The following is a 13,673-nucleotide window of genomic DNA, read 5'->3' as shown; positions in this document are numbered from 1 at the left end:
GCTAGTGATCTCTACCAACGCCAATCTCCTCAGCTGGGGAGCTGTCTTCCATCACCACACTGCCCAGGGGCGCTGGTCTCCTCGAGAAGTGCGCCCCCCGATCAACGTTCTGGAGATTCCAGCGATCTAGTTATCCCTGCGATGATTCCACCTTCTAGCGGGTCGCCACATCCGGATACAATCGGACAATGCCATGGCCGTGGCATATATCAATCATCAGGGGGCCACCCGCAGCAGGACGTCAATGCGTGAGGTAGTTCATATCCTCCGCTGGGCCGAGAAGAACCATTCGGTCATTTCAGCAGTTCATATTCCGGGCGTGGAAAACTGGGCGGCAGAATTCCTCAGCCATCAGTGTCTCGCCTCAGGGGAGTGGGCTCTTCATCCGGAGGTTTTCCACCAGGTTTTTCTTTGCTGGGGGACTTCAGATATGTGGATCTGATGGCGTCAAGATTAAACGCCAAGGTGCCAGAGTTTGTAGCTTGGTCTCGGGATCCAGATGCCATCGGGACTGACACACTGGTTCTTCCATGGCATCAGATTCGTCTCCCATACGTATTTCCCCCGCTTCTGTTGATCCCGAGGGTCATCAGGAAGATCAAAGCAGAGGGGGTTCCGGTGATCCTGATCGCTCCGAACTGGCCACGCAGAGCGTGGTACGTGCAGTTGGTGCAACTCATCGCTGACGTGCCCTAGCGACTGCTGGATCAACCAGATCTGCTTTCCCAGCGTTCGATTTGCCACCAGAACTCAGGGGCATTGTGTTTAACAGCTTGGCCATTGAATCCTGGTTCCTAATCCAGGTCGACTTTTCCCAATCGGTGGTTTCCACCATGACTAGCGTTCGGAAGCCTACATCGGTGCACATCTATCACCGCACATGGAAGGCCTTTTTCTCATGGTGCAGAGATTGCAGGCGTCCTCCTCTTGACTTCTCCATTCCAACAATTTTGGAGTTCCTCCTGACCGGCCTGGATTTAGGTCTGGCTCTTAGTACCCTCAAGTGCCAGATCTCAGCTTTATCCATTCTGTTTCAGCTTAGGATTGCTTGCAATCTACAGGTGAGGACTTTCATCCAGGGAGTCTCCCATGTGGTACTTTCCTTTAAAATGCTGCTGGAAACCTGGGACCATAAAGGGAACAGGTCACCCCCAAAATCGAAGGTGAGCTAAGCCCACCAGCATCAGGGGCTTATCTACAGCATTCTGTAATGCTGTAGATAAGCCCCCGATGTATCCTGAAAGATGAGAAAAAGAGGTTAGATTATACTCACCCAGGGGCGGTCCCGGTTCTGTTTTGGTCCGATGGGCGATGCGGTCCGGGGCCTCCCATCTTCTTACGATGACGTCCTCTTCTTGTCTTCATGGTCCGGCGTAGGCGTACTTTGTCTGCCCTGTTGAGGGCAGAGCAAAGTACTGCAGTGCGCAGGCGCCGGGAAAGGCCAGAGAGGCCCGACACTGCCGTACTTTGCTCTGCCCTTAACAGGGCAGACAGAGTACGCCGGAGCCGCAGCCTGAAGACAAGAAGAGGACGTCATCGTAAAAAGATGGGAGGCCCTGGACCAGACCGCGACACCAATCGGACCAGAACAGAACCGGGACCGCTCCTGGGTGAGTATAATCTAACCTCTCTCATCTTTCAGGATACATCGGGGGCTTATCTACAGCATTACAGAATTCTGTAGATAAGCCCCTGATGCCGGTGAGCTTAGCTCACCCTCGATTTTGGGGGTGACAGGTTCCCTTTAACTTGGTCCTGGGTGCTCTTCAGAAGATGCCCTTTGAACCACTGCAGGGAGTGTCTTTGACCTACCTTTCCTGGAAGGTCGCCATTCTGGTCTCGGAGACATCAATCAGACGGGTCTCAGAACTTGCTGTTCTGTCCTGCCAATCTCCTTTACTAGTTTTCCACCAGGACAAGGTGGTTCTTAGGTTGTCCCCGTCCTTCCTGCCCAAGGTGGTCTTTTCCTTCCACCTTAATGAGGACATTGTCCTGCCCTCGCTCTGCTTGACACCAGTACACCGAGTGGAAAGAGCTCTTCACATTCTGGATCTGGTGAAAGCACTCAGAAGATATGTTTCTCGGATGGCGTCCTCCGAAAGTCAGATGCCTTGTTCGCTCTTCCGGAAGGGCACAGAAAGGGACTAGCCGCTTCAAAGTCCACAATAGCCAGATGGATTTGTTCGGCGATTCAGGAGTCCTACCGTGTCAGAGGCAAGTCTATCCCAGCGGGGATTAGGGCACACTCCACTCGGTCAGGGGGCGCGTCTTGGGCCATTCGGCACCAGGCGCCGGCTGAACAATTTTGCAAGGCTGCGACTTGGTCCAGTCTACATACATTCTCAAATCGATACAATGTTCACACCCAGGCTTCCACAGATGCAGGCTTGGGCAGATGAATTTTGCAGGCTGCGGTAGCGCATCTCTAGACAGTTGGAATGTGGGGTTTTGATCTGTTATGTCGGTTTCCAACCCAGGGACTGCTTTAGGATGTCCTATGTCCCCCAATAAGTCGAAGGAGAAACAGGGATTTTTGTGTACTCACCGTAAAATCCTTTTCTCCGAGCCACTCATTTGGGGAAACAGCACCCACTCTGTTAGCCTGGCGGTTGGCTGTGTTCTTTGATTTGATGTGTTGTACCCTTATTTGATGTTTATGTTCTCCTACTGCTTTGCCACTGAACTGGTTCAGCTATATCTAGTGTGTGGTGTGTATACTGCAGAGGAGGGGCTAATCTTTTTTGTATTTACTTAGTGTCAGCCTCCTAGCGACAGCAGCATACACCATGGTCCTGTGACCCCAATGAGTTGCTCGGAAAAAAGGATTTTACGGTGAGTACACACAAATCTGTTTTCTGGATTTTACTTTTGATAGTCTGTCTCTCAATGTTAAAATTAACCTACCCTTAAAATTATGGACTGTTCATGTCTTTATCAGTGGGCAAACTTTCAACATCAGCAAGGGATCAAATACTTATTTTCCGCACTGTACCTATAAAGCTGGGCCTTTTATTGTATGATTATATGCATTGTTTCCTGAGGTCTTAGGTGGGACAATGTGAACGATCTGACCTCCATAACACATTTATTCGGGCTGTCTGTAAAAGTCTTGGGCTGTTTGAACGTTCTTATTCTTTACTGTTTTCTTAGTGTGTATATATAATAGGGATCCCTGTTGGAAATAGAGGGAATTGCCTTTACCTTTACCCATTAGATATATTAACGAGCTTTCCAAGTGTGCAAGGCCAAAGTAAGGATAAAAAGGAAAAGGCACGCCACACCTGGTTCAGAACTGCTGATGAAGTAGGGAAGCACCTCTTTATCATATATTCAGAAGAGCTTGGCACTCCTGAAAGGAGATCTAGTAGTTTTTAGCCATCCAAAATCTCCCATATGTTTCATTCTTGTATAATCAGGCCACAATCCAGTACTATCAAGTGATATATAGTATTGGAATAATTCCATCTTAGCTTCTGGCATGAGTTGTTGCAACAAGAACATGAGACCGTCCTGACCTTAGCAAACCACTGATATGTTATAGAGCTGCCAGAGTGCCTTACCAACATCACAGTATGGTATCTGATTATACAAAATCAAAACATTACGGGGATGATTTTGGATTGTGAAATTATTACAATACTCAATTCAAGAAGAAGTAACAAGTTCTTCTGAATACATAGTAAGGATGAATTTAGACCAGTGAACCTGTTCCTTCTCAGATTTATTAATAAGGAAGAAAAGTCCCCAAGCCCAAAATCGGACATCCGTTAAACATTGCCCAAGTATGAACCGTGATGTCCGTAACATCCAGCAGTCTCCTGGCCTGAACCTGATCACCTCTTAGGCATATATCTTGAGTTCAGATCAGGAGAACCCACAGCCAGTCTGAACATTGCAATCCATACTCAGACTGTGTTTCATAGATCAGTTTACAAAATGACAAATAAGGGCACAAAAAGATATAACCCCAAAATACATCATACTCATCTGACATAGTGTGGAACTTTATGCAGATAGCTGGAAATGATGATGGCCTAGATCCTTAGATGAAGAGGACAGGCTCACAACACCCTCTCGACGCTTTTCCCCCATCTGGGCTCATCAGGCGAGATTACTTGTGTCTTGGCAGTAAAGGATCATGATAGAAACGAGGCAGCCTAGGATCTAGGCTATCATCATTTCCAGCTTTCTGCATGAAGTTCCACACTATGTCAGATGAGTATGATGTATTTTGTGTTTCATAGATGTCTGAATTCGGCCTTAATGTTAGGAAGAACTATAATTTGGTGAATTGGCCTCTAAAACTATGTCTCTGCTATGATCTCCAGGCAATAGAGTCTTCCTCCACCACGGTTTCTGCTAGTAAGCTTCTCCCCCCTCTTGTGACAGAGCAGTGCAAGGTAGCAACATCCAGCGACAGGACACCTGGGGAAAAAACATTGTCAATAGTGCGTGCTGTGACCCCTCCAGCAGGTGAGACGCTCAGTTTTTGCACCTGCCGGTAATGTAAGAAAACTGTTAAAACTTGTATGGTAAACACTTAAATATCCGAGTATTCGAGTAGAAACACAGGGTCTTTCTTAGTTGGACTTTTGTGCAATGAGGGTTCACAATGTAGACTTTACCATGCCAAAATTTTCACTTTCACTTTCTCTCTCTATATATACGTACACACATGTGCTGTTGATGGCCTTTTCCTATAACTTTATATTGTTTTTCTTTTTTTTTTCTTTTGCTGTGGTTCAGTTTTGTTTTTTGATTGGACAAACCTCCAAGTTAGGAAAATCCTTGTAATTCTTATATTACCCTTTTAAATATTCCAGTTCTCACAATGACCACTGAAGTACATAAAATAATCCTGAGCTTAAATAAGAACCATGTTAAATTTAAAAAAAAAAAAAAAAAATCGTTCCACTTTTAAAGGGGACCTGTCCCACTGAACATGCAGTCCGCTCTCTGGAGCAGCAGGCACTGAGCACATTGATTTCATAGTTATGTTGGAAATGATTCAGTATAGCTTTTGTGCCGTGCATGTAGATTCCTGTTCACTCTGGTTGTCCTACACCGTGATTGATAGCTGTCTCCATTTGCACTTATGTAATCTGTGTATAGAGCCGCACCCTGGACTCCTAAACCCAGAATGAACTGATACTAAAATGAGAAGATTGCAAGCTATACAACATCTTTTCCTACATAGCTGCTAAAGAAGAGAGAATCGATTTGCAGGACTCTTTTCCATCTGCCAAGTTTGTAGTCTATGACCTCTTTGCAGGAGATCTGGGAAACGCTTTACCTTCCACCTTTTCTTTTGATTGGCCAGGCTGGCGCGACGTCATTTGTGCATCATGTCACATTGCAGTGGTGCCAACGCGTCGGCCCGGGTAATCAAAAGAAGAGTTAGGAAGTAAGGAGATTGGCAAATCTCCCATCCAGCGGTCACAGATTACTGACCTGGCCGATGAAGCCAAAGTCCTGGGAATCAATCTGCTCTGCTCCTCCTGCTCTACAACCTACTGCCCATAGATCAGACATGTTGTTTATCGTGAAAGATTCCCTTTTATAGAGTTGTAACATTTCTTGACAATTCTCAGTGATAAGAACCACATACTATAAAGGTTGTCACATTATATGATAGAAAACTGTTTGAAAAGCTGAGCAGTATATGTAAAAATATATGGGGCACTGCATGGTCTTATTGATGAGTTACTACCGAAGTTAAAAGATACACACACAACAATACTGAACATTGTCATGTATTCGAAGAGACTGATCATTTGTACAAATAATGTGGATTTTTTTAAAATTTGTTTCTATTGATATTTTTTTTGCCTTTTTTCCCCTTTTATTTTTCTTTAGTAACTACAAGTCCACCCAAGACACTGTATGTCGTGTCGGATGCCAAACTTTCTGCACTCACCAAATCTTTGGGCAGCGAACTGACTTCTCTACCTCTCAAACCTATGACTTTACAAGGTTCATCAGCGGCCACCCCTGGAGCAGTGACTTTTACCACCCCATCTCTTGTCAGCGCCTCAAATTCAGCCTGCGCCATGGTGCTGTCCAAGATCGGCCCAGTTTTACAAGCTTCTTCTAAAACTCTTATCTTAGCCAAGACAGAATCAAATGAGAAAACTGGAAACCACGTAAGTGTGGTGGAGAGCTTGGGCAGGGTACCATCTGTCGTCGACGAGGGCAGCACCATAATTCACAGCCGAGAATCACTTGTCACCAGGCGTCTTCTGCAGCCCGCACTAATAGCATTGTCTGGCTCTAGCAGTAGGGTACAAAGTCCTGGGACATCCGCCAATCAGAAAACACAATGACTGCCTATGTGGCAAAGATGAAGCTCAACTAGCAGACCAAAGCTTTTTCAGCAGTGTCCACTCGGCAGGCACTGAACCCAATAAATATCGGCTGAATTACATTACATTTCATGCTGAAGTCTTGCAGAATGCAGATTACACACACGCAGTATACAACTAACACGTTATACCCACTGGTCAGAAAGCCAGAGACTTTTTTGCCTTTCCCATTTTTTTTCAGCTAGCTGTAAATTTCAGGTTACACTGCAGGCAAGTAAATAATTAACAATACTGCAGGGTAGATATCACTACTGCAATGATGTCCTCCCACATAATGGCCTAGGTGATCTTTGGAAGTTCTGTTCAGAAAAGAGTTTGTCAAGTGAGGAGATAAACAGCTCGATTTCCTGATTCTTATACCTAAACCACGATGGTTGCAAAAAAAAAATTCCATATATTTTTTTTTTTTTCTTTGGCCCACAGTGTAATTTTTTTGTGCAATAAATTAAAAAAAAAAAGTCCATTTACACTAGGACTTATGTGGGAGCCCGGCTGTCTCTTTTGTTGCTTTGACCTTTGGCGCCACCTCATTATTGATATTGTGGCAAAGCGGACATGTTGGTATGTAGCTTACTGGAAACCTGTAACCTGCTTAATGATAGAAAGTTTGCTGTATAGTTAGCAGAGAATTGTGTATCTATGTAAAATATGTTTGAAATATGGAGTTTCAGACCTGTATAAATTGTAAATACATCCTAAACGCAGGTTTCTTTTTTAAGTAATATGCAACATATTTCCACTTCTATGAATGATTCACAGTTTAATGAGAACCTCACAACTCTCCGAGCAATCCTAAACCACCACCATGACTTTATTTAAGGCAAATTCTGGGGTTGTCCAGACTATTCCTGCATCCGATCAGTTCTGGGCAGGATTGACATCCAGCAGAGCGGTGACGTCACCGTCGGGTCCCTACAAGTCTCGACGCATGAGAGCAACATTGCTGGATATAAATCGCACTCAGGGAGGCATGCTAACAAGCCGAATGGCCAGATTAGGCCAGGTTCACATTGCGTTATGGCGGTACGTTTAACGGACTACGTTACACCGCGGCATAACGCTGTGTAACGTAGTCCGTTAACGCCGCCATAGACTGCAATGTCGGACGCATCGCTAGCGCATGCCCATAATGGGCGTGCGCTAGCGATGTGCCATCATTGAGTGACGGACCCTGAGACGCGGGCTGCAGCGTTTCCGGGTCCGTCACCACTAGCGCAGACAGAGCTAGCAGATACTCTGTCTGCGGTAGCACGAAGCAACGCCGGCACCTGCGCTAGCAGCAGCCCGTTAGCGTATGTGCTGAACGGGCTGCTGCTAACACAATGTGAACTTCGCCTTAGTCTGTGGGATTTAAGGGCTAGTCCTAGTTGGTTTGTATTATTGTGCAAGCAAGATATATAGCTTTATATTTCACCTGTAGATATAAGCATATTGTAATGCAGCAATAGGCTTATATAGTCATGGTGGCTGTTCAGGAGGGCTAGAGGAGCTGCCAGGATCCCTTTAAATCTTTACAAGTTCATTTACTGGTTTATTGTGGATTTTGAGCATTTTCATTTTGTTTGTTTTTTTCCCAAGGATTTGTTTGGACGGCCGTGATAAATGCCACAGATAACAATCTTGGTGTTATAGCCGTTAACATTCAGGTCTCATTACGGGAAGCAACAAACTCAGCATGTTACAAGAAATAAAACGATTGTTCTAGAAACCACTATGTTAAAAAACCACTGTACATTGTTTCCTTTGTTAACAAGTTTGATATGTGTTTGTTAGAAGCTTGCTTTTCAAAGCTTATTAATGAACAGATCTAATTACAAAATTAATTTGTGTGGTTTCTTATTCTGAAAACTGTGCCTGCTTGCTCTATCGGGAGATTGAGATAATTAGAATATCTCCTTGCCTGCAGAGTTTTATACAATTTCTTTTGTGAGTGGATATTTGCAGGGCCTGAAGCGTGATCACACCATTACATGCATGTGCTTATTGCAGAGATCAGACTGCAATTCTTATTCAAGTGGTAATTACTACTTGTAAATGGTTATCAGTAAGTGTCTTTATAATAAGGCCACTATAATTCCTGTACTCATCTCTGCAAAATGTATCTGACTGTAAGCCCCGTTAGATAAAAGTTGAGTGAAGCTGCCGTGACATTAATCTGATTTAAGATCATCACTTTACATAAATACAGTCGTCTTCATATTAGAGAGAATCTTATCCATCAGAAGTAAAGGATTGGGCATGTTAAATCCGTTCTAGGTGATAAAATTGGATTTTTGTACTCGTCATAAAATCCTTTTATGGATAAATAGATTGGGGAACATTGCGTTTAGGCCCTAACGCTAGGTAGAAAAAAAAGTGTTTCTGCCTCTCCTTGGACACGAAGTAACCAAGATTTGTGCCATAAGCAGAAGGAGAGAAAAAAAAATCTGTATCTGGTACAAGGATCCAACACGAAATGAACCCGAGAAGAGAAGTAAAGCCAGAAAGGAATCACATAAGAACAAGGTGGGATCGGTGTCTCCTAATGTATTCAATATAAGGGATTTTATGTTGTGTACAAAATATGGTCTTTTTGATATAATTAGTGGACATAGTATAGAGGGATGTCTTTCGGCAGTGTCAGAGGGTGTGAAAATAGAACATCTGACCATCCAGACTACCTAGCACACAGTGGTCTAAAGCACCTCATGGCCCAAGCTGCCGTTGGCAGAATTTGATGAATGGAAACTTGATACCAAATTGCCCTTGTGTAATGAGCCGTTACAGAAAAGAGATTACCTTGTCTTTTGCCTTGCAGGCTTCCTTAATTGCAGACCTGATACACATGAGAATGGTAGTTTTACATAGTAACATAGTTATTAAGGTTGAAAGGAAGACTATAAGTCCATCTAGTTCAACCCATAGCCTAACCTAACATGCCCTAACATGTTGATCCAGAGGAAGGCAAAAAAAAACCATGTGGCAAATAGTAAGCTCCACTTTGGGGAAAAAAATTCCTTCCCGACTCATACGGCAATCAGACTAGTTCCCTGGATCAACGCCCTATCAAGGAATCTAGTGTATATACCCTGTAACATTGTTCTTTTCCAGAAATGTATCCAATCCCCTCTTAAATTTAAGTAATGAATCACTCATTACAACATCATACGGCAGTGTTCCATAGTCTCACTGCTCTTACAGTAAAGAATCCACGTCTGTTATTATGCCTAAACCTTCTTTCCTCCAGACGTAGAGGATTCCCCCTTGTCCCTGTCTCAGGTCTATGATTAAAAAGATCATCAGAAAGGTCTTTGTACTGTCCCCTCATATATTTATACATTAAAATAAGATCACCCCTTAGTCTTCGTTTTTCCAAACTAAATAGCCCCAAGTGTAATAACCTATCTTGGTATTGCAGACCCCCCAGTCCTCTAATAACCTTGGTCGCTCTTCTCTGCACCCGCTCTAGTTCAGCTATGTCTTATACACCGGAGACCAGAACTGTGCACAGTATTCTAAGTGTGGTCGCACTAGTGACTTGTAGAGTTAAAATTATGTTCTCCTCATGAGCATCTATGCCTCTTTTAATGCATCCCATTATTTTATTTGCCTTTGTAGCAGCTGCCTGACACTGGCCACTGAATGTGAGTTTGTCATACACCCAGGTCTTTTTCATTGACGGTTTTGCCCAGAGTTTTAGAATTAAGCGCATAGTTATACATCTTATTACTTTTCCCCAAGTGCATGACCTTACATTTATCCCCATTAAAGCTCATTTGCCATTTATCAGCCCAAGCTTCGAGTTTACATAAATCATCCTGTAATATAAAATTGTCCTCCTCTGTATTGATTACCCTGCAGAGTTTAGTGTCATCTGCAAATATTGAAATTCTGCTCTGAATGCCCCCTACAAGGTCATTAATAAATGTTAAAAAGAAGAGGGCCCAACACTGACCCCTGTGGTACCCCACTGCTAACTGCGACCCAGTCCGAGTGTGCTCCATTAATAACCGCCCTTTGTTTCCTATCCCTGAGCCAGCTCTTAACCCACTTACACATATTTTCCCCTATCCCCATTATTCTCATTTTATGTATCAACCTTTTGTGTGGCACCGTATCAAAAGCTTTTGAAAAGTCCATATACACTATGTCCACTGGGTTCCCTTGGTCCAGTCTGGAACTTACCTCTTCATAGAAGCTGATCAGATTAGTCTGACATGAACGGTCCCTAGTAAACCCATGTTGGTATTGGGTCATGAGGTTATTCCTCTTCAGATACTCCAGTATAGCATCCCTTAGAATGCCCTCCAGGATTTTACCCACAGTAGAGGTTAAGCTTCCTGGCCTATAATTTCCGAGTTCAGTTTTTGTTCCCTTTTTGAATACTGGCACCACATTTGCTATACGCCAGTAATGCATAGAATTGCGGGAAAAACGCAGAAAATCCGCAAAAATAATGAACATGCTCATTTTTTTACCGCGATGCGTTTTTTTTCGCGGAAAAAATGCATCCATGTGCACAAAACATGCAGAATGCATTATAAATGATAGAATGCATAATTATAGCGTTTTTAGCCCAAATAATAAAGTGGGCTAAATGCATTTCAAAATTGGTAACAGGACTAACCAGATGGCATTGCTTTGTTTAGTGGCGGACAACTGTAATGAGAGGCTGACACAGAGAGTAGGCCCAAATCAGTAAGTAGTCTAAATGCAGTTCAAAATTGGTAACAGTAGTAAACAGGCGGCACTGCTTTGTTCAGTGGAGAACAGCAAGGAGCGGCAGACACCGTTAGTAGGCCCCAACCACACTAGTAGGCCAAATGCAGTGTAATATTAACAACTACTTAACGAGAGCCTGAAAATGGAAGTTCAGGACAGGAAACCAGGAGAACGGCACGGAGCGGCATACACCGTTAGTAGGCCCCAACCCAACTAGTACTTATAAGAGAAACCTGGCACTCAACTTGCATATAAGATGCTTTTTAAGGGTTCCAAGCGGAAATACAGTGACAGCAAGCGGAGGTACAGTGACAGCAATAGCAAAACGTTTCGGTCATATACATCTCCCCTTCATCAGTTGCTGTAAAATACATATGAACAAAACACAAAATTTGGTATAAAACTGGTACAAAACAAAATAAAGTATATACAGAGAAGCATCCATTAGTATGGCGCTGTAGATCTAGGGTTACGAAATAAAAGTAATTTCCGGCCCCCCTATGGCTCCCACGCTGTAGAAACTTTTATCAATCTTATACAAAATTCCTTCCACACAATACGGGAGGACATGGAAAGGGGGAGACTCTATTTTCCACCAAACCCTATATTAAGGGTCACCAATCTAACCCAAGAAGAGGTGTGAAACCGGCTAAATAAGATTAAAATAGATAAATCTCCGGGTCCGGATGGCATACACCCACGAGTACTAAGAGAACTAAGTAATGTAATAGATAAACCATTATTTCTTATTTTTAGGGACTCTATAGCGACGGGGTCTGTTCCACAGGACTGGCGCATAGCAAATGTGATGCCAATATTCAAAAAGGGCTCTAAAAGTGAACCTGGGAATTATAGGCCAGTAAGTCTAACCTCTTGTTGGTAAAATATTTGAAGGGTTTCTGAGGGATGTTATTCTGGATTATCTCAATGAGAATAACTGTTTAACTCCATATCAGCATGGGTTTATGAGAAATCGCTCCTCTCAAACCAATCTAATCAGTTTTTATGAAGAGGTAAGCTATAGGCTGGACCACGGTGAGTCATTGGACGTGGTATATCTCGATTTTTCCAAAGCGTTTGATACCGTGCCGCACAAGAGGTTGGTACACAAAATGAGAATGCTTGGTCTGGGGGAAAATGTGTGTAAATGGGTTAGTAACTGGCTTAGTGATAGAAAGCAGAGGGTGGTTATAAATGGTATAGTCTCTAACTGGGTCGCTGTGACCAGTGGGGTACCGCAGGTGTTGGTATTGGGCCCTTTTCTCTTCAACATATTCATTAATGATCTGGTAGAAGGTTTACACAGTAAAATATCGATATTTGCAGATGATACAAAACTATGTAAAGCAGTTAATACAAGAGAAGATAGTATTCTGCTACAGATGGATCTGGATAAGTTGGAAACTTGGGCTGAAAGGTGGCAGATGAGGTTTAACAATGATAAATGTAAGGTTATACACATGGGAAGAAGGAATCAATATCACCATTACACACTGAACGGGAAACCACTGGGTAAATCTGACAGGGAGAAGGACTTGGGGATCCTAGTTAATGATAAACTTACCTGGAGCAGCCAGTGCCAGGCAGCAGCTGCCAAGGCAAATAGGATCATGGGGTGCATTAAAAGAGGTCTGGATACACATGATGAGAGCATTATACTGCCTCTGTACAAATCCCTAGTTAGACCGCACATGGAGTACTGTGTCCAGTTTTGGGCACCGGTGCTCAGGAAGGATATAATGGAACTAGAGAGAGTACAAAGGAGGGCAACAAAATTAATAAAGGGGATGGGAGACCTACAATACCCAGATAGATTAGCGAAATTAGGATTATTTAGTCTAGAAAAAAGACGACTGAGGGGCGATCTAATAACCATGTATAAGTATATAAGGGGACAATACAAATATCTCGCTGAGGATCTGTTTATACCAAGGAAGGTGACGGGCACAAGGGGGCATTCTTTGCGTCTGGAGGAGAGAAGGTTTTTCCACCAACATAGAAGAGGATTCTTTACTGTTAGGGCAGTGAGAATCTGGAATTGCTTGCCTGAGGAGGTGGCGATGGCGAACTCGGTCGAGGGGTTCAAGAGAGGCCTGGATGTCTTCCTGGAGCAGAACAATATTGTATCATACAATTATTAGGTTTTGTAGAAGGACGTAGATCTGGGGATTTATTATGATGGAATATAGGCTGAACTGGATGGACAAATGTCTTTTTTCAGCCTTACTAACTATGTTACTATGTAAACTTACCTCCGGTTGAATACCAAGCACTTCGGTCACTCCAGAGTGACACGAATCTAGTATTAAAACCAGCTGACAAGGGGGGAGCTTTGGTTGTGATGGATAGATCTAGCTTACCTGTCAGAAATTTCCAGGCAGCTAGCAGATACGTCCATCTACCAAAAACTTTCTAAGGATCCTACCCAAGATATCCGTAATAAGATTGAGGAGTGGACATCTTACTGAAATACTCTCACCTTGGAATCTTAGATTCCAAAACTATTGATTTCCTTAGAAAAAAGAACCCGGTCATACCGGTGTTCTATACGTTACCTAAAATCCACTAAGATATACAACACCCCCCCGGGAGGCCCATAGTGGCGTCCAC

The 13,673-nt window shown here is 43.5% G+C and overlaps 1 protein-coding gene across 4 annotated transcripts in view; it reads left to right on the top strand.

The window, feature by feature from the left end:
- Window positions 1–8,185, top strand: part of KANSL3 (KAT8 regulatory NSL complex subunit 3) — a 170,791-nt gene extending 162,606 nt beyond the window's left edge. For 2 of the 4 annotated variants that reach the window (XM_069766621.1, XM_069766620.1), the window contains exons 22-23: window positions 4,329–4,473; window positions 5,857–8,185. In XM_069766621.1, the coding sequence (XP_069622722.1) occupies window positions 4,329–4,473; window positions 5,857–6,323 (612 nt within the window). In that variant the 3' untranslated portion in view covers window positions 6,324–8,185. The remainder of the gene's footprint in view (window positions 1–4,328; window positions 4,474–5,856) is intronic. The other 2 variants (XM_069766622.1, XM_069766623.1) reach the window with 1 other exon arrangement.
- The last annotated feature ends 5,488 nt before the right edge of the window (window positions 8,186–13,673 follow it).

This window comes from Ranitomeya imitator, chromosome 4, assembly GCF_032444005.1.
Source record: "Ranitomeya imitator isolate aRanImi1 chromosome 4, aRanImi1.pri, whole genome shotgun sequence".
NCBI classification, from domain to species: domain Eukaryota; kingdom Metazoa; phylum Chordata; class Amphibia; order Anura; family Dendrobatidae; genus Ranitomeya; species Ranitomeya imitator.
This window is presented reverse-complemented; position numbering and strand designations above follow the sequence as displayed.